Consider the following 19,985-nt stretch of genomic DNA (forward strand, 5'->3'; position numbering starts at 1 on the left):
ACTAATCTTCTTCCCTTCAACTCGCTCAACGGAGCTCTTCTCGATGTCATTCATAGTTGCGAATTATGAGCCTGCTCTTTGGTATATGCGCAACAAGGGTGAACAAGGTAAATGAAAAGAATATGAAGAGACCTGCTGCAGAGAACGCTTTGCTTTAATGGACACGGCCATGATGAATTGCCGACTTTCGTACAGCCTACATAGGCCAATTACCAAAGTCATTAGTCGTTTTGGCCGATTACCGAAATTTCCCATCGACTGAGGGGAATAGTTGCTTCCTGCAGACTCGGTTCGTATCTGATTGAGTCGGGCATTGTAGAGTCAGTTTGTCGAGTCAAAGGTGTTAAGGATCAGCATCCTACGTCACAACCGCCTAACTAAATCATTCGCGGTGCGGGCCTGATACGACATAAATCGCAGTCCTTGCCATCATCTAAACCTCATTATTATCAACATACAATCAACACTTCGACTCCCCCAGTACATATCTGTTGTAACTACTCTGGACTGTCATGTCTAATCGAAGGCTTTGCTTACGCGGCCTACATTTTCAGCATCAGATTTGAAAAGTCGATATCAACCACCCGTCAACCACCCACTTGGCTAATAGAAATGGCTGGGAAGCTTCCGTACCATAGTATCTTTGCCAAGCAAGCCACTTCTCTTGGAACTGGGATACACACGAGCAATTCCGATGCTGCAAAGTCAAGTACCGCCATGGACAACCATATCCGGGACGACAGATTGGTTGATAGTGTATCCCTCGCTCAACTCGAACAGTTGCACATGTTTCTCGATTACGACTTATCCTTATAGCTTACTATATTATTTCTGCTCATAGTCAATGTAGGAAAAGACAACTTCCAGGCTTCATTGCTATCGGAAGTGCGCTGTTGGAAACGACGGGTTTGGTAGAAGGATACTAAAGTACGGAAACGCGGGGTAGCAAGCCGAAACTAGGAATAGCTTCAGAACCAACCGACCCACGGCGGACTGGAGTTTGCCGAATTCCCAAGACCATACATGCACTACTCCATACTCATCATAACTATCAAGTACCAGTAGTCTGATTCGTGCCATGGTGTTTTTACGCCCCAATTCTTCGCGAATGCTTGCTCCGACCATCCGCCTTGAGGTACACGGCTGTCCCGAGAATCTAGCATGACACGAACAAGTTTACCATGCAGGCATGCTTTACACTTTGATTCTCTACTTTCTTCTTGGCTCTACTTTTTTCTGGCAACTTTCTGCTTGAAGAGAAAAGATGTCTTCAGTGACAGATGTTGCTCAGTCTAAACGGCCGAGTTCCTCTATGGAGCGCCGCAGTAATCACCACCAAGAAACTATCACAGTTGAGCAGACAAAGACTACAGGGAACATTTGAGGACAAAAGAGAGTATTTCTTATGCTATCGCTGTCTATTACTGAAAGTTTTTGTTAAAAAGCATATTCCTTAAAATCTAGATATACCGAGCGAGCAGAACGGCACGCAGCAAAAGATCGTTGTGACAACCTTCAACCCCTCCTCTTCCACCCACTCGCATTCTAGATAAACATCGTCATTTTTTGAACAAAACAGCAAACCAAACCAAACCCACGCTCTACAAATCCTTCCTGACGTACTCCACGGGCCCAACGTACACCTTCCTTCCCTTGAAAAGGAAGTACGTGATCGACCACAGCACGATGAAGCCGAAGACAAGGATGTTCCAGTTCATAGTCGCGGTGCTTGGGTTCCTCTCCGGCGGGAAGAAGGTCATGATGAAGGCGAGGGTGAGGAACAGCACGCTGAAGATGTTGATGGGGAGGCCCCAGCGGCCGAGGGAGAACTTGGAGGGGAGGAGGGGCTGTCCGCGGAGGCGGCGCAGCGTCACGCAGCCGACGGAGATGATGTATGAGGAGAGGAGGGCGCCGGTGCCGAGGGAGGTGATGATGTTGAAGGCGACGGTTGAGCCGATGTCTGGGGACATCTGTTAGTGTTTATCAGAAGGGAAGATGGAGGCAAAGACGTACTGATGAGGGAGAGAAGGACGGCGATGAGGTAGGAGAGCATGATGGAGTTGAGGGGGATGTCCCAGCCGGGTCGGACCTAGATTTCACATATCAGCATGAGTCACAAAAGGAGAACACAGATCTAGCGAATTACTTACATGAGCAAGCCAGCTGGAGAATGGCAATCCGTTATCTCTAGCGAAAGCCCACACCTGTCGCGAGCTAGTCGCAACGTTGGTAACGCATCCGAAGGTCGCCATGATGATCATGATGCAGGTCATGACGCTTGCGCCCGCCTTGCTCTGGGTGGTGTTGTAGAAGACCTGGATGAAAGGCTGGCCGGTCGGCGATCCGAGGACTTGCTCGACGTCGCCGACGAGCATGCAGAACGTGCATATCATGACGAAACCCATCGCGCCGTTGGCGATGGCTGTGGCAATCATAGCGCGAGGAAGAGTCTTGCTGGCATCGCGAAGCTCCTCCGACATGTGTGTTGCGGAATCCGGACCGATGAAGGAGAAGATGGGGGACAACATTCCGACGAGGCAGGAGAGTCCGATGGAGCCCCAGTTTCCGCCATCAGTGAAAGTGGTGAAGACGGTCTTAGGGTCACCCTTCTCTCCGAGGACCCAGAGCGGGATGAGGATGGCGAAGAAGCCGAAGATGTGGAGTACAAGAACGACACCTTCGACCAAGGGGAGCTTTCTGGCGAGGAAGGTGTTGAAGAGCTGGCAGAAGCTGATGATGGCAATAACGAGCAGGGTAAGATGCCATCGCTCTGGTACGTATTCTGGGTGGTTAAGGATGACAAGACCCAAGATCTGCTGGGAGCTGAGGAAAGCAATGGCTGTGTTACCGACTTGCCATCCGAGCACGCAGAGCCAGCCAACAAGGTAGGACAAGAATCTCTGCGAGGAGGCCGGGGCGAATTCTGACACCCAATGGTACTGACCACCTGTGGTAGGTGCCCTATCATTCATTAGCAACCTGTGAACGGTTCTCCATAATCATGACCTCGAACATACATGGAAGCCATCTCAGCCATCGACACGATCGCCGCAAAGAATCCAATGAAGGATGCAATGTACATCCAGATCAAGCCACCGGTACCACCGTTGATGAGACCGAATACGTTTGCACTCTGTCCAAATCAGCTTCAGTCTGCATAATGCGTGCATCCCAACGCAGCTGAAGGACTTACCAACTGGGCCTCCCAAGTCGCCATGAGGACCATAGTAAAGCCAAAGATGGTAACGAAACGGAAGTTTCGTCTCAATTCCTGGACTTTACCCATACGTTGCATGTCATGGCGATCAGATGCAGTTCCCTTCTTCTCGGTCACCTCGATGCTCTCATCGGTGCCATCGTCCACCTCATAGGGGTCGGGCTGAGCAGCCTCTTTTCCATCATGGAACATGGTCGCCATAGTTCAAGTTGAGAAGGGGCGTATCTATCGACAATACCCCAAGCGCGCAGTGATAAGAAAACAAAAGCACAAGCGCAAGAAGGAATTGATTGGGAGGAAATAGAAATCAAACGCCCTGGAGAGAGGAGCCAAAAAAACAGTGCAGCAGCGAGGCAATTAAGACAAAAGCCCTCGTATGGGGTGATCGAGCTTGTGTTGCATCTAATTATTGCTAGGATAGCCCTTTTATTGCGGCACAGCTTGCTCCCAGGGAGCGGGCCGCAGAAAATGTTTCCCATACCTCTTCAGGCCTCTGCTTCAAGCATACCCTTGGGCGGGGATCGGTCGGGAGGCGGCTAGAAGGCGTTAATGAGAACCATACAGGGCCTGTAGGGGATCGGTTGGGAGGGTTGAAATGCAGCTTCTAATTGCATGATGCAGCCATATCCTTCGGGCGTACCTCCGGACGTGCACCGTGTAAGCAGAACCTCGTGTGAATTCTACCAGCCGACCGCCTCAAGCGCTGCCGAACAAATCGGCAGATATGCAGACGAGACAATCGCCATTCAATACTTTTCGATATCTTTTCGAGTCTAGAACAAGACCAACCATGTTGCGTTATCAAGAAAAGCAAACATCGAGTCTGTACGTGAGTCGATGGAGTAACGATTGTCGAAGCATTTGTACACTAACAATCAAGAACCATGCGGGCCGGGCCATTAGGGACGGTTGACGAAGGGTCGAATCCAGCCAGTTTAGCCCATTGTAGGCATGGCTGGCCTCGCGTGGGGACACGGGAGACGGGGCGCTGGGGACCAATGCTGATCACGGTTCGTTGCAAAACTCCCTCCCCAATAACTCTCAACAACGACCGCAACCACTTGGAGCCTGGAGATGTATCTATCGTCGCACGTTAGTCTCGGTCTGATAGAAACGATGCTGGAAGGATTCCATTCGTAATGGCCGTGAGGCTTTGAGCGACTGGCATTGGATGGTCTGGAACTTGTGGCTTGTCGCCGAAGCGTGGAGGCGACTGTCCCAAGCCAGCCGTTCACATGGATTGGGGATGCATTTGCTTTTTGTTGCTCGGGTACATGCCTCTCTTCGAATCCTCCACCATTGCTTTTTCTTTTCTTCTTTTCGCCGAAACCGCAATTCCCTGGTCTTCCAGCATTCCAGAGATGCGGACACCACACCTCCTTTTTCTCAACTCCCGATATCCCACCTTCCCCATGCACAACTGCCACGTTCCTAAGGATCTCTAAACAGAATCCATCCAGTCTGCCGCTTCCCAGCAAACTCCTCCAGCGCTATCAGAGGGTTACCCTTATCTCCTCCCTCTTGACAGAACCCCGCCTCGTCGTTAAACCCCATCTTCTGATACAATCCATACCCAGCTTTGCTCGAAACCACACTAGCACAAACACCCTCCTCCTTCGCCTTCTCGATCCCCCATTGCACTAACTGTTTCCCCAAGCCCCTGCCCTGATACGCGGGGTCAATGCCTAGCAGGTCCAGGTATATCGAGTTCTCTCGGGGGCCAGCCCAGTGGTGTTTGAAGAAGGGCAGGGCATGGGGGAACGGGTTGTGCAGGATGGGGTCAGGGTTCGCCGCGCGATTCGGACACATGGCCGTTTGTATTGATTGGCAGTACTCGACTGCCGGTTTGACGAGTCGACCTGCGTATCTGGAATCAGTCGACGGCTGCATGTAACTAGTGGTTTGTAGATTTGTGCAGGGTCAGGTAAAGGAGATGTTACGTACGCGGATCCCAGGCACCGAGCCCGTACTTCGTGGCCATGCTGCCCTTGTATTCCCATATCGCGATACCAACGAGTTTCTCTTCGTCTGGGTTGCTTCCTTTGCTTTCCTTCACTGCAGTGGCGTCGTCGGCTGGTACGGTGACTACCCACCAGATGCAGTCCCAGTTGTACCATTCACTCGCAAACTTCCTATGAAAGTACGCTTCGTAATCTTGAGGGTATTCCTTTCGAAAAGGATGCATCAACGGGCCGTAGAGTTCGTCTTCGTAAAACGCAGAGGCACAGAGCCGCGCGATGGCCGGCTGGTCAGCAGGCGTGGCCAGGCGGAGCGTACCACTCATTGTTGTTCAAGAGAATAGAAGTACGTATCGTGAAGATTCTGTAATTGCCGTTCCGGAGCTCAGGTGAAATAGAATCAATCAAAGGTCAAAAACGAAACGTCCCGTCCCGTACGTTGACTTCACTGCGTGACTCGAGTTATATCGAAACGCCTACGCCGCATAAGCAAGCCAACGACAGGCAGGTGTTATATCAAATGGCTATGAGGGTACCGTGCCGCACAGGAGATGACTCTTGGTATTTCAGCAACAAAGACACCGCATATTGCATCGCATCGCATCATATCACACGAGGATACTGCATCTCTGCGCATCATCCTTCCGCCCACAGTGCTTCGCTTGATACCGACCAGTCCCACAATTTTTGTAGGCAAAGAGGGTCTGGCTTAGCGGAGTTAAGCGACGTCGCTCACCAGTAACCTAGAGGAAAGTAAACTTGTAAGAGACGTCTCCACCCGTTCCAATCCACTTCACATCCAAAACAAATACCGAATATGAGTTGGTGATATGCAATGCAAAAGTCCGTGCCTGCACATCCCACATTGGCTGCATGCTCGTACTTTTAGTCCGTTCTCTCCAATACAACCTCCATCCAAATTCGTCCACCTCGGCTCGTGTTCAGGAGAACTTGCAGCTTCACCAATGCGTACACCAACAAACTACTCCGTACAGAGGATTGTTACGTACGTTGATTTCCCTGTCTGCCACTATTATGTACCCTCTAACCATGATCAGCTTCTTTCCTCCGTACAGCGTATAACAAGAGGCGACAAATCCATGTACTCATAATTCTTCTTTGGTTGAGCTCTAGACGCTACCAGGCACTCTGTCCGACAGAGTAACCTTTTTGTACCATTAACGAACATGCCGATTCAATCAGCTACAACAACCACAAACACACATACATGTATATAGAAGCAAACAACCACATCCTGAAAGATCGATATACCGTCCTATACTCATACCTATCACGAGCCCAAACTTTCACCACACCTAGTCATCGCCCTCCTTCTTCATCACCAAAACCTTGCTTCAAGCAGACGCCCATCGTCGTGCCAATCATATCTCCTAACTTCCAATCCCATAGATAAGGGCCTCTTCTCCGGCCGTAGCCTTCACCTTGACATGGGAAGACACCGCCCTGGATATAGAGGAGTGAGACAGCGCCAACATCCCAGAAACACCCTTCACCCTTCTCCTCCACCAAGCCCAGAAACAAACACACATATACAGTTCATTCGTTTATGCAGCACTAACACGCAGATACTACTCTACTCTTCTCAAGCACTCTTCCCTACATTTACTTCGATCTTCACGTTTTCGTAGACAAGCTAAGCAACGGATTCCGCTTTGCACATTCTACATCCAAGTCTAGGTTCTACGTCCTACTTCTACGATCCCACTCGTTAAACCCGTCCGTCCACGCGACCTAGCTAGTCGAGCACTTGGACGCGAGAGAATCACACCATGCGGAACCAGAGAACGCAGCATTCGATGTCGTGGCGAGCACAGAAGCGGCAGACATCTTGTTCATTCATACACGAGTGGGATTGATATACTTACCAATGCCAGGGGAGAGGTAGAAGCATAAGACGTATTGAAGTGTCCAAGATATCAGGAAGCGTGTGACCAATTCTAGGACGAGTACTCCGTACCAGGGGTCTCGCAGGCACAATCCTAATACACTCATGCACATTCACTCAAACAATTCGTAAAAGTCTCCACTCGTTGCGGTAGAACCAGCCAACATGCAAAAAAGACAATGCCATGTAAAAGCATCACGTAGGTATACATCCGTGCTGCTGTTGAAGTATTGAAGTATTGAAGTGTTGATATTGGTAATAATCATCTTGATGTCAAAGGTCCTAATCACGACCGAGTGACTGACTGTACAGTATACTTATGTCACCAAGTATATGTGAAGCATCTTATCTCGCGCAACATGTCGTCACCTCTCGCAATAGATCCTCGTCCGTCCTCTCTCTTTCTTTCTTTCCTCCCTTCCCCCTTCCTTCTCGTCCCTCCTCATCTCCTACCTCGCAAAAAAAAAAAGATAAACAGGAGTCCCAAAAAATGCAAAGGAGCGTCCTCAATCAGATTCCCACCAAAAGTTTTTACGCCCAACCCCACAATTGAAAAACGAAATCTATACGCCGAAAAAACGCAGGCATGTAATCGCCCCGAAATGCCAAATGCTAGAACAGATAGGTGAAAAGAGAAATGTGAGATGTGATACGATATGAGTCTCGATAGATTAGGTGGCTTTTTTGTTTCATTTGGCGGGAGAGCGCGGAGGCGACACCTCGCAGATCTCCGCGCTCTGTCCCTCGGCGTGGGAGGGCAGCTTCGTGTCGCTGTGTGTGGGCGCCAGCGTGCGGCGGTTCGTCTCGCGGATGGGGTCGCCGAATGCGGTGTGTGGTCGCTCAGTGCTCTGGTCGTGATTTATCGTCGTAGGCTCGGGGCCATGGGAAGTGCGCGAGGCGCGGGGGGAGTCTGCGTAGCCTGCGGCGGCGGAGAATTCCTGGGACTTCCAGGAGTTGATGCGAGGGTTGGAGGAGCGGAAGCTGTCGCGGTTGCGGAACGGTTGCGGGGGGCCAATGGCGGAGGACGGGGAGGGAGGGCCGGATGCGACGGGCGTGTTGCGGCCGTTGGAGTTGGCGAGATGCTGATGGGGGCCCCAGACGATGGGAGAGGCGACGCTCGTTCTGCTCTTCATGCTGCCCAGCGTGTTGCTCCGGCTCAGTCGTCGCGACATGGCGGCCGGGGGAGGCGTGGGGCCGGAGAGGCGGTGGTTGCTGCCGTTGCGTCCGCCTGACATTTCTGGGAATGCGAGAGGCATCGCCGTGTTGGAGGTTGATGCCATGGCGGGCGTTCCGCTGCCTGATCCTCCTCCCTCCTTCGCTGCGAGGTTCGCGCGCTCAGCGTCCTTCTTACGGTCGAAGTGTCGTCGGAGGTAAATTCCGCCGACCCAGAAGAAGACTATCGCGACGGCGATGACCACGACCATGACCACCCATTTCCAATTGTTCTTGATCCACGGCTCCTTTGGTGTATTGAAACCGCCGGGGTCGGTAGCCGAAACGGCAACGGTCGAGGTCGGTGCAGAGGTCGTGGTGGTCGTCGTCAAAGTGGTGGCGGTGGTGGGCGTCGCGGGCTGGACGACGGGTCCAGCGCAGAGGGCGATATAGTATTGGGAGATCTTGGTCGCATCGTCGGCAGAGCAGCCAGCGGTCTGGCACAATTGCCCTGAGGAATGGAGCCCGGTAAGGAGACCGGACTGGCAGATGCAGGATTGGTATATGGCTTGTTCGGTCTTCGGCGCAGAGGGAGGGACGCAGTTGTCGTCGGCCTGCTTGAGGATTGTACACTGCTGCTGCGCGCAGGCTGGGAGTTTGGTGAAGTCAATCACACTCTCAGCAACGGCCAATGAGGCCGCCGCCAGGAGGAGTGGCGCGGTCCACTTCATGTTGTCGGGCACATCTACGACGGATTTGCGCAGGATCCAGGAAAGGGGGGCCGGCCTGGGTGGTGGGTTCGAATTATGGGGAGCGATCGGAGGAGCGAGCGAGCGACGTAACTGTCACGACGACGACGGTGACGATGCTGTCGACGACGACAGACAGGGTGAGGGAGCGAACGTAAAGGAGGGAAAGGAAACAAGGAAATAGGACAGTCAAAAAGAGACGGACCGGAGAGTGAGAGAGAGGCACAGAGAAGGCAGAGGCGTAGGATTTCCAAGGATTAGCCCATTATTCACTCTACATATACTTAGACTATGTGTATGACTACCTATAACTAGTAACTCGTAGTAGGAAGGTCTAGGTTTCTCGTGTTGGCCGTAGCCGGCAAAAAGAGGACGAGCCCAGCAATTAGTCCAACTCCAACAAGACTCAAGACTCCCCAAGTCCAAGTCCCAAGTCCTCAAGTGCATTCGTTCTGTTCCAATAACGGAGGGCAGCGTGATGCTCCTAGTCCGAGTCCAGCACGACTACAAGGCGACCAAGATCCAAGACTTGCATCACTCAGACGTTTTACAACAGGGAATCCGACATGGTCAGCAGGCGTCGTTGGCAAGAAAGGCGTTGGCAAGAAAGGCGTTGGCAAGCGGGCAAGCGGGCAAGCAAGCTCACAAGATGGCTGCTCCTGGCCTTGTGTGGTGTGTCCATGTGTCGTTGGTCCTATGAGCATCCCCGTTTGCAACCACCCATCGATTTTTCCATTACCAGTACATTTTCTTTCTCCCCATTTGCGTGCTGTACCACCTACGCCTTACCATCCATCCTCTTTCTGCATGAAAGGACCTTTTCTTTTCGCATGCGTACATGCATGCAGCCAGACGACAACTGACAGACACACAACGTCCGAAAATCCAAATTCCCTCCTCTTCCCCCTATACCGGCACGCATTCTCCCTCTAGCAAACCCTCTCAATCCCATTCCCACCTAGCGCAATAATCTCAGATACGAACCCATCTCTCTTCCTGCTCTTCCTTTAACTGTTCTGCTATCCCTCCCACTCAAGACCCTATCCCTCCGCAGCCACTAACGACCGATATCCGTCCTAGCGTGGCTTATTCACAGCCGGGGCGCGTCCCTTGCGCGGAATAGTGCGCAGCCCAGCCCAGCACGCACACGATGGAAGGGGAGCGGGACCTTCCATTCCAAGAGTGTGTGAGCGAGAGCGAGAGCTTGATTGCGCTGCGGGTTTTTTCCCACCACTTGTTTGGGTTTTCTGGGGGCGGCGGCGGCGGCGGGCCTGGCGGAGGGGATGTAAGACGGAGAGGGAGTGGACGGGTGCGGATGGGGGATGGGGGCCAATCAGGTTCATGCAGGTACTCGGGTACTTCGTCGTTGCTAACGATATTTCCTCATATATGAGTCCTTGGGAGGTTCTCTGTCGTAGACTCGTAGCTAGCTACTCTGTATACGGAGTACTTGGTATATTGATAAATCACAACACATCCGATTTTCCATCTCAAGAAAAATTCAAACCTACCCCATCAGCCGAAAATAAAAATTGATTCCATCCTGCTCCCGTTATCATCGCACCGCATGCAGTTGACACGCGCCAAGCAAACGCTGCATATCCCCATTCCGAATGCCATGGTTCTCTTGTTCTGACGTGAGAGTAAAGGCCGCACAACCTTTTTTTCCTGCCTCGCACTCTTGCTGTATGCGGAGGGTATGTTTGAGGTTTGAGGGACTTGGGTAAGTGGGTTGGTGTGTCGATGCTGGGTTTTGACGATGATTTTAGGTAGAGGGGTGAGGGTGGTGATGTTTGGGAGCGTGCGCGAAGAGGAAGGGATTGTAGAAGGGAAAGGCGATGATGGGGTTCGATTGTATTTTCATCTGGCGCAGTATGTGATTTGAAAGCACTTTAAGGTGATAAATATGAGGTGTAGGTGTAGTGTAACTTGCTGTTGATTTTCTTGATATATGAACCCAGCAATTGAAGTCGTGAACTGACACCGTGCGTTGATCAAAATCTTGAATACTTCCATCAACGATGTTCATCAGGGTCGTCAACCAACACTCCACCATTCAAAGTCTCATTGAAAACATATCAACTCAATCCGCCGTGAAAGCAATCACCATGTCTCACACCAACCACCAGACACGTTTATCAAGCATAACCCTCAACATTCCATTCCTCAAACCACAACATACATATCACTCACCACCACCAACACCTCCGTATACTGAAAATCAAAATATGTATTTTGCTACAGACTAATAGAGATCGCCACAAGAGAAAAGTATTTTCTTGCGGCGGAGACTATCGTAGCGCCCAAAAAAACAGAACTGCTTAACGACCGACCGATTCGATCTGAGGAAACGACGAAAGACGAACACGCTTGGGGAGCCGAGAAAATCAGACGGGCGACGAGTCGTTCAGTACTCGCCAGACCCAACAAAAAACAAGCGAAGAAAGAAAAGGGAGAGCAAGGAAAGCAAGTGCGTTGTTGTTTACGACAGGATACAGAAGGGGGGCAAAGGTGATTGAAGCGATGGGGCTGGGCTGGGACAGGACATCAACTGTGGGCATCGGATATCGCGACATCGAGAACGAGCGTTGACTGACTGACTGACTGACGACACGTACGCGCGAGCCTACCAATCCGCAGGCGGGCAGAGGAAAGCCTTCGCGCGGGTGCAAGGTCCCCGGGGGCCTTTCGACGTCGTGGCTTTGGTTCTGTTGATGAAGGGGTAGTCGGTTACCAGTGCTGGGGCGAGAGTACAGAGCGGGGGCGTGGGAGTCTGGGTTGGCGAGCACATGTCGTAGCAGCTGTTGGGTCTCGTCAGTGTTTTGGACTTGATATCGACTTGTGAGAGGAAGCAGGAGTTGGACATACCCTCCGTACAGTACGGTCTCGGTTCCGCACATTGTGCGGGAGTCAACGCAGATGATTTGCTCGGAGCATGGCTTTGAGATGGACGAGTCCGTGAGCGATGCCGTGGGCGAAGGGACTGTTGTCAAGGTGGGGATGAAGAGGTCGGTGGTGTTGGCAGATATAGCTGTAGGATTGCACATCGGACGTGTGAAGGTCGGAGTATCGGTAGCAGTGCCAGGGCATGCTTCCCAACACCTATTGCCAGTGTTAGTATGTATCAACGTGACATCCTCATAATAGGAGTAAGTAGATCAAGGTGGTGAAGGAGAGATGGACAACAACCCTGATTTCTTCCAGCTCTGTATCGTAGTGTACGCTGATCATAGAGAAAGCAGACTCGAACAGTCCGGCACACTTACCCTCCATACGTCTGACTGCATTCATTGACTGACGTGTAGCAACGCTGAGAGCAACTCGCCATGGACACCGGGTTGGCAAGCGCCACGATACCGAAAGCACATGACAGGATGTAAGTAACCTTCATCTTGTACAAGCAAGTGTCGTGGCTGAGACAGAGAACGAGATAAGACAAATGAACCGAGGGTTCTCCGAAGAGAGGCTTTGATGGAAGGCGTAGAACGTATGAGTCAAATATCCAAGAGTACCAAGATCTGATTTCGATGGGGAAGATCGAACATGGACAAGGGCTGGCATTACCTCTTAAATAAGACGGGAGACTGCAAATGGCGAGATCAAGGGGACAAACTCATCGCACGGATCGCGATCTTGTGCAGATGAAGCTGCAGGTCTGCTCTTCGAAGGACGACGATGTGCTCTGAGACCTTGCATATCCACCTCCAGCCTTCATCGAGCATGACACCTGAGCCAATGAAGCCACCCTCAGTGACCGACTATTCAGCTCGAAAGATATCAAACTGATTTTATGAGCTGTGGGCGTTGCACAACAAAAGGGCTCTTGTGAGAGTCAGACCTCGTGTTGATCCACTCATTCACATTCCAGCGAGCAGGACGCGATAGCCGGACCGGACGGAGAAGCGAACAGCCAGCCATGAGATGGATATTGACATTCCTGAGTTGACTGAGGCGTTGTGCAAGGTGACATGATGTTTGAGTCTAAGAACATTGTACTGGTCTGGGACAAACCGGTAGGCGAAGAAAGGGTAACATGACATGATGGCCGTTTGACCCGGAAAGTCAGACAAGGTCTATTGGAACCGAGACCTTACGCATGTAGTGTTCTTTTAGAACACTCTTATCTCTTCGGGCAAATCGAATGCCGTTTCCTTTCCGTAGGTAGTAAAACCACGTTGGAGGATTCAGCCCGTCGTAACTTCCGGAAACCAGGATCGTGAAGCAGAGTGCCCTGCATTGTCTCCCGCTAAATAACTCCAGAAAAGAATATACGCCAGTAAGGGGTGACAGTGGTACCCGGGAAATTGTCAAAATGGGTCTATGTAGCTTTTGGTCGGCAGAAGCTTGGTGAGCTTCACTTTGAGCATTAAAAAAAAACCTGAAATGTTATGATGGGAGATCTTGACTAGTGCTTCTGGCATATGTCGAAAGTCTGAACTGGGGGAGATAAAGACGCTAATTATCACTACCTACTGTAACTATGTTTATGTGAATGGGCTTCGTGAATTCTGTATATAGGAGGTATAGTGCCCTAGCAAGGACCCACGAGAACGATTGACCATCTACTGTGAGTTTCTCAAGACCCGAGCGGCCCCAGGGTGAGTGCTAATATCTGGCACATTAAAATCATGGCACCACTGTCTACTACGCCAATGCCATGCTGATAACATGAGTACAGCGGGGATTGGCGAGAACATTGCACCCAAAGACAGTGGATAGGATCCGATTTCCAGGAAACCTGGGTGGTGACATCAAGCTGTGAGTAATCTGACGATCTTGCCTTGGTCAAGTAGCACGATAAATTCATTTGCGTTACCGAACCGATCATCGTCGTTTGTGGAGACAACGAAGAGGCGGTCACCCGATGCGCGATACGAACCAACTTTGTGCTGTAGTAGTTGTGCCTGGAAGAGCAATCGATTGGGTCGATCTTACCTCAGTCGCAACTGATACGATCGGGAACAGTCCAGACAGCACTACGAGGAGAATATAGTCGACACATGTTGCTACCTTGTCCCAAGACAGAGTAGAACGATGGAACAATGGGAGTAGGGGGCCCAGTACGGTATCTCACAGTTTGTACTCCCGATTGTACAGTAGCAAGGCGTTTCTGCAGACCCGCGAAGGTGATAGCGGCGACGTTGTAACGTTGATTTCCTATTAATGAGATAAGTGCAGCAGGATTGCAAGATGAGTGGTTGCGATTCTGGCAAGTATTATTGTAGCGTCGTAAATGAAAAGAATCCGATCGGCGAATTCAATCTGAAAATCCAATCAAAATGGCACTCCCATGTGGGAGAATAGAGATACATTGTCCCTGGTATACTCTACACATACTCCTACAGGGCGATACATAGACTATATCGGTTCAGTCTTGGAGAGTTTCGGGCGATGTTGGGGGTCCGTCACGCCCTATTGCGCTCAAGTCATGCAGCAAGATCCGCAGATGATCTTGTCGATTCTGATTGGCAGTCCATGTAACAGCTTGCGAATACCATAAGATGTCCCATGCATCGTCGGGTATGTTCTGAAGTAATGTTGGGATCGTACGAGCCTTAGAGTAGGAACGCCAGAGAATTCTGCGTACATCGTCGCTAGCACCGAGATACGAAAGCTTCAAGGCTTCGTTGAGAGACTTCAGTGCTGGCGAGACAGAGAAAGGGGGGCGAAGGTGGATCTGAAGTCGTTTCATGGCGCGAACATGTTCAGGATCATTTTCAGCGATTCTCAGTCGCTCTTTGTATGTTGTCAATTGTGATCGATCGAGGGTCATGGGGTCCGGAGCAGAAGAATGAGCAATCGGACCAATCTCAGCCTGCCGCTCGTCCATCATCTCTTTGATCAAGGCCAGCTTTCGTAGAAGCTGGGGATCGTCCATGATCTTATTTACCTTGGCTTCTAAATCTGGATCGAGCTTCTCCTCCTGCGCTTCTTCAGGCATTGGCATGTTTTGAAGCTTCCGTAAATGATTGGTCAAGTCCTTCACGTCGAAGCCGTCTTGGAATCGCCCTTCTTCTTCATGAACCGGTTTTGCGTTGAGAAGTTGATCTAACTCAGACCGTAGCTTCGAGTCGCCGTCACCCCCCATTCCCTCGAGAACCCCTTTCATTTCCCTGAGCAAGCTATCTACCTCGAGATCGCCAGTTATCAGCTTCTCATCTGGCAATGAGGTCCACAATCCTTTCTCCGATTTCTCATTCTCTGTTTCTTGGTTCGATTCCAAAAGCGCCATCTTCTTTGCAAATGCCGGAATTTTCTCCAACTTCTCGTTTAATAGCGTCATTTGTGACTGAACATCGTCGTTCTCTAAGTCATCCAGGTTGGACACCCTCGATTGAAGCGCAATCACGTCGTCTTTCACTTCTGCAAACTCGGGATCGTCGATGAGCTTTTGAAACTCTTGGTGTAGTTCCATTGTTATTGCGGCTGATATGTTCTCTAGTTGTGGTTGCATTTCCTTGGCCGTCTCGGTGTCGATTCGAGCCTGCTCCTGCTCCGATGAAAGGTCTTCCTTCATTGCTTCCAGAGTATTACGAAAGTTCGCAAAATTCGGGTTCCGCATGAGATCATCCAGCAACGCCTTTTTCAGCTCTGTATCGTCGTAATTTGGGTCTTTCTCGTCTCTCTCTAACATTTTGAGCATCTTGTTATTCCGCTTGACGTCTTCCCGAGTCGTGATGCGATCGATCACACGGTCTGGTCCACCCTTGTCGAGGTCCCGCTCAACCCACTCGATTTCTAGGACACGAGAGTCATCTGGTTTTGGGTTTTTCATGTCCTGTTTCTGAAGCGCGTGCGCCAATAATTTTCCAGCCTTTTCAGGGTCGACTTTGGGGTGCGTTTTGGTTCGCTTGGAACGGAGTGCTTGCATGGGAACATGCTGGATACGGGGACATCGGAGGGCTTGTGGTCGCGATAAGGCTCGTAATACGGCAGTAGAGGGGATGTAAACGCGTGAGGAAGACATTGTTGCAATGTTCCCTCAAAGCTCTGACGGGATGTCGTGTGGTTGCGATGGTCGCAACTTTGCGACTGACTAGAAAATACCTAGGTAGGCGCGGTAGGTAGCTAAAGAGGTCCGATTGCTTGGCATTTCGGAAGCCTTCCGAAGTGGTACCTGCGTGGACGATGCAAGCAATACACACGTTTCCAGCATTATTCCCCTTCTTTGACAATTGACATATATGATTCGCTCATTCCTAAAATACTGCAATGTGATTGTATAGTTCTCGCGGTTCTAAAACTCCCTGCAGTCATAGATGTCGTTGTTTTTCTTAGGCACACCCTGGTAGATACTTTCTTCCGAATACAGTCAGTGTCGAATCAATTAATCCCATCCAGATCTCCCTGTTTGTTCAGACGCAACAGTCCCCAGTTAGGAATAGAGTTGTGCCACAGTGCTATCGGCTTCCCTTGTGGCGTGACTCTAACAGACTCAAATCATTCAATCCATCTGAAGCACTTCAACTTTATTTTAGTTCATCTATGTATTCACTTCGGTAAAGTTCTTGTAGTGAATATTGCGTAATGAGATATCTGTGTGGCTGACACGTTTCAATGCTCTGAGGGATCCCATACTTTGGTACAGCTGTTAATGTAACAAGTCATTGAGAGACTAGGAGGTAAGACTCCAGTGAGAAACATCAATCTTTCAGACGATTCTACAGACCACAGCCCATTGTGTGGTGTAGAAAGGTGTTAAACGAAAATATTGTTGTTGGTGATGTCTTCTACTTCCATCCTGTGGACAAGTTCATGCACATTGCTCAAGGGGACGTCAGCAAAGCAGGAAGGGGCATGTATGACTAACTAAGATTAGACGCAAAATGCCTTCAATAAAGTTACATACGTATATTATCAATTACACAGAGTTCCTCATAGTTCTGTCTCGAAAAACTCGGCTACCAATATCATTCCCTGCTCCGTAGCACTTTGGTCTGGACTGTCACCACATAACCATTCATGGTATGAAGCCGGAATACCCAATTCCCGACCATACTTCCTGATTGATGAGTCTTGCTTTAGTATGAATCGAGCATCCTCTCTCCTGTACTCAAAGTTGTTGTATCCGATCACTCCCACCACCCAATTTATTGACAGGACACTATAGACGAAAGCATTTGGTGGAGGACACAATAAACGAGACACAATATCTCGAAGTTCCGGTTCGGATTTGCGAAATGTGGGAATCACTTTGATAGAGGCGAAATCGAAATCGACGGGGAGACTGTTTGTTGCAAAAGCCGATTCCAGTGAATGTATCTCCCTTCCAGGAATCCCACCGACTGTTCTTCCCGAGTTTACCTCCAAGGACTGAATGTTGAAGGAGCTGTTGGCATCCATAGGACTTGATTTATCAATCAAAATCGTTTGCAAAAGCTCGTGATATCTCAGAATGTCGTTTTCTGTGATGCTTGGATGTTGTGAAGAAAGAGGCGCAGCACTGTGAAGAGGCGACAGCAATTTATCCTCATTCCCATTGAAGTACATCCCTGGAAGAAACCGGTGCTTCAATTACCTCTTGAATTGCTTCAATGGACTGTCAATATCGCCCTGTAGCCGTATTGAATGGATTTGCCCGAAACTTCAATTGAAAGCAAACGTAGCCAGAAGACTCCGGAATGAAGTTTTGGTAATTGATACAGCACACCAGAAAGAGGAGAGTTGTAACCGATCAAATGATTGAAAGTGCGATTTTGACACTGTGAATTCACAGTATTGAAGTCAAGTATGGGGTGCGATCGAAGGGTTGATGTCAAGGTCAACGATTGAAGTTTTTGAGTTCGTCACAACGCTCTTTCCACATTGACTGGCCTGCCCATTCAAAGCAATCGTGAACGAACAACGGGGGACAATGCCAACAGCAGCGGTTCGTCCTTGTCAATACCACAACAATGCCTTTGATCTCATCCCACCTCTTTCATCTGGTTATTCTAGTCATGCTTCAATCGGTATTACGAACCAGGATCTCGAGAGTGATTTGCCACCTGAATTCGTGGCCTACATCTGAACATTCCCTGCCTGATGATGTATCTACATGCGCTTGCATCGAATATGATCCTAATTTTATGTCTGGTTGAGACTTCCGATGTCTGCAATAGTACGGGGCATGCATGCATGCAACAACCCTCTCATTCGACCTTACCTACCTCAGCCCTCAGCATTCGCAATTGCCTTTCAATAGCGACTACCCGGGGAAGAGATCCTCTTTCGAAGATCCTCTTTCGAACTTCAGTCCTTCATTAAGATAGTGCGGCATCATGCTGGAGCTCGCGTCTTTCTGCTTAGGTGCATGATGTGCTGGCTTCGGAGATGTACTGGTAAATTCCCTATGTCTACCACTCTGCATATGCATTGTTTGACACTGAGAGTTTGAAGAGCTCGATTGTAGAGATTGGGAAGTGGGTGAATGTATATCCTCATAATATAGTTTCGCAGGTTCTGGGTATCGGGAGCGACTTTGATCCTCCAGAATTTGAAGTCTTTGCAAGCTGACTTGTCATCGAAAATCCCAAAACAACCGCCACCGTCCAACGAGATGACACATTTCGACCCAGTTACCTACCCTTGTACATATATTGTCCCATCTATTAGTCTCAAAGAGTACCGGATGTATCGTTACCTCTCTTATTCACATTCCCTATCACTCTGCAAGGTTCACAGTAGGCCAATTAGGCAAGTCTGATTGACTCTGAGGATATTTGCAACAGTTTGTCGGCCTCTCAACCTGAGATTTTGTCACGTTAACGAAAACAAAGCATGGAATAGAGAGTACTGGGGGAAAACACATGATGAAGTGAGTTACTAAGCCCTGGAATAACTCAACGTTACATTGAAATGCACTAGTAAGGCGCTTTCGGCTGGAAGATTCCTCCGGAAAGTCACTCGAAGGCACTTTCATTGGAGCGCTTCGGACAACGAGCACTGAAATATCTCCCAGGAGGGATTATCTAGATGAATGAATCCAAGAGATGCAATTCACAGCTGCTTCAGGGCAGTGTTGATGGAAACGACATGATAAAGTATGCTGGCTAACGGCGCGCTCCCGTTCAGGGGCCATAAAATCAGTCGGAATGGATCTTTATGCAACAGAATAATGTTGAATGCACCCAGAATGGTATCTAATCGATAATAATGGAGCACTACACTCGAATCGATTGATATCCTTCCATTGCTCGTGAAACTGCACAGTTTCCTGAATGCCTACCCTCATTGAGAAGCCGTGCAATGCACCACAGACAGCATAAAGAATGCTCTCAGACAGTCCCAGACAAGATGGTGACGTAGTAACGAGGAGAATTCAGATGTAATCAGCTGATAATATTACTCTGCCTGTACGTCGGGCAAATGAGCAATGATGGTCACACATCGACATCCTCACCTTCGAGCATGAGCAACCAAACAGGGCCTAAGAAGTCACATAGCTCCTTCCGATTGAGGTTTCGGTGTAAACATATGTTCTTGTGACCTGATATATACAATCAGACTCTGCATCTATATCTCTTGAAGGATGGGGTCCAGTCTCCGTGTAAACAACATCTCGGCTCACGCGATGGAGCCAACGCGATCGTCCCACCACGGTTCCCGTAATCTGATCTGAGAGGTTCGCTGTCAAACGTACTCACATCTGGCTCTGTTTGAAAGAGGGCTATGCTGACCGAGTGAAGTCACGTGCCCCCAGTGTGCCCTCTCGAAGTTATGAGGGTATATAAACCATCTGCTGCTGCTTGGATCCCTCTTTTTTCTTTCCCTACACTTCTTCACTCTGCTTTGGGTTCGTCTTTCGGCGGCCTAAAAGAATTTTCATTTTCCAAACGAAATGAACTGGATGATGGAGCTCTTGCGAGGGTTCAAAAAGGTTCATGAGCCGATACCATGCGAGCGTCGGATCAAAAAGATCTCATCAAAAGAATCTCAACGATTAAAACGAAATGAATTGGCTTGATAGAGCCCTACCGAGGGTTCGAAAGGTTCACGAGCCGATATCATGCGAGCGTCGGAGC

At 49.7% G+C, this 19,985-nt stretch overlaps 6 protein-coding genes across 6 annotated transcripts; all 6 read right to left on the bottom strand.

Moving 5' to 3' along the window:
• Positions 1–1,529: 1,529 nt before the first annotated feature.
• On the bottom strand, positions 1,530–3,619 carry BU24DRAFT_241396 (amino acid transporter). Its single transcript, XM_033522280.1, has 5 exons — positions 3,194–3,619; positions 3,018–3,133; positions 2,151–2,961; positions 2,014–2,089; positions 1,530–1,960 (listed from the first exon to the last, which is right to left on the bottom strand). The coding sequence occupies exons 1-5, from the start codon at positions 3,416–3,418 to the stop codon at positions 1,602–1,604; spliced, it is 1,587 nt and encodes a 528-aa protein (XP_033381951.1). The 5' UTR covers positions 3,419–3,619; the 3' UTR covers positions 1,530–1,601.
• A 583-nt stretch (positions 3,620–4,202) lies between these two features.
• On the bottom strand, positions 4,203–5,800 carry BU24DRAFT_424613 (acyl-CoA N-acyltransferase). Its single transcript, XM_033528551.1, has 2 exons — positions 5,162–5,800; positions 4,203–5,076 (listed from the first exon to the last, which is right to left on the bottom strand). The coding sequence occupies exons 1-2, from the start codon at positions 5,499–5,501 to the stop codon at positions 4,649–4,651; spliced, it is 768 nt and encodes a 255-aa protein (XP_033381952.1). The 5' UTR covers positions 5,502–5,800; the 3' UTR covers positions 4,203–4,648.
• A 1,902-nt stretch (positions 5,801–7,702) lies between these two features.
• BU24DRAFT_241504 (uncharacterized protein) lies at positions 7,703–9,256 on the bottom strand. The gene has a single exon (XM_033522281.1). It carries the CDS (start codon positions 8,962–8,964, stop codon positions 7,771–7,773), a length of 1,194 nt encoding a protein of 397 aa, XP_033381953.1. The 5' UTR covers positions 8,965–9,256; the 3' UTR covers positions 7,703–7,770.
• Positions 9,257–11,608: 2,352 nt separating this feature from the next.
• BU24DRAFT_494056 (uncharacterized protein) lies at positions 11,609–12,373 on the bottom strand (the record flags this gene model as incomplete). The annotated part of the gene is made up of 3 exons (XM_033534012.1): positions 11,609–11,783; positions 11,851–12,084; positions 12,249–12,373. 3 exons carry the CDS (start codon positions 12,371–12,373, stop codon positions 11,609–11,611), a joined length of 534 nt encoding a protein of 177 aa, XP_033381954.1.
• A 1,986-nt stretch (positions 12,374–14,359) lies between these two features.
• BU24DRAFT_316537 (uncharacterized protein) lies at positions 14,360–15,817 on the bottom strand (the record flags this gene model as incomplete). Its single annotated transcript, XM_033522883.1, has 1 exon — positions 14,360–15,817. A coding segment is annotated over one exon (1,458 nt), but the record flags the coding sequence as incomplete, so codon positions are not given.
• Positions 15,818–16,857: 1,040 nt separating this feature from the next.
• BU24DRAFT_411340 (uncharacterized protein) lies at positions 16,858–17,472 on the bottom strand (the record flags this gene model as incomplete). Its single annotated transcript, XM_033526044.1, has 1 exon — positions 16,858–17,472. One exon carries the CDS (start codon positions 17,470–17,472, stop codon positions 16,858–16,860), a length of 615 nt encoding a protein of 204 aa, XP_033381956.1.
• Positions 17,473–19,985: the final 2,513 nt, after the last annotated feature.

Source organism: Aaosphaeria arxii (genome assembly GCF_010015735.1).
Source record: "Aaosphaeria arxii CBS 175.79 unplaced genomic scaffold BU24scaffold_6, whole genome shotgun sequence".
NCBI lineage: Eukaryota > Fungi > Ascomycota > Dothideomycetes > Pleosporales > Aaosphaeria > Aaosphaeria arxii.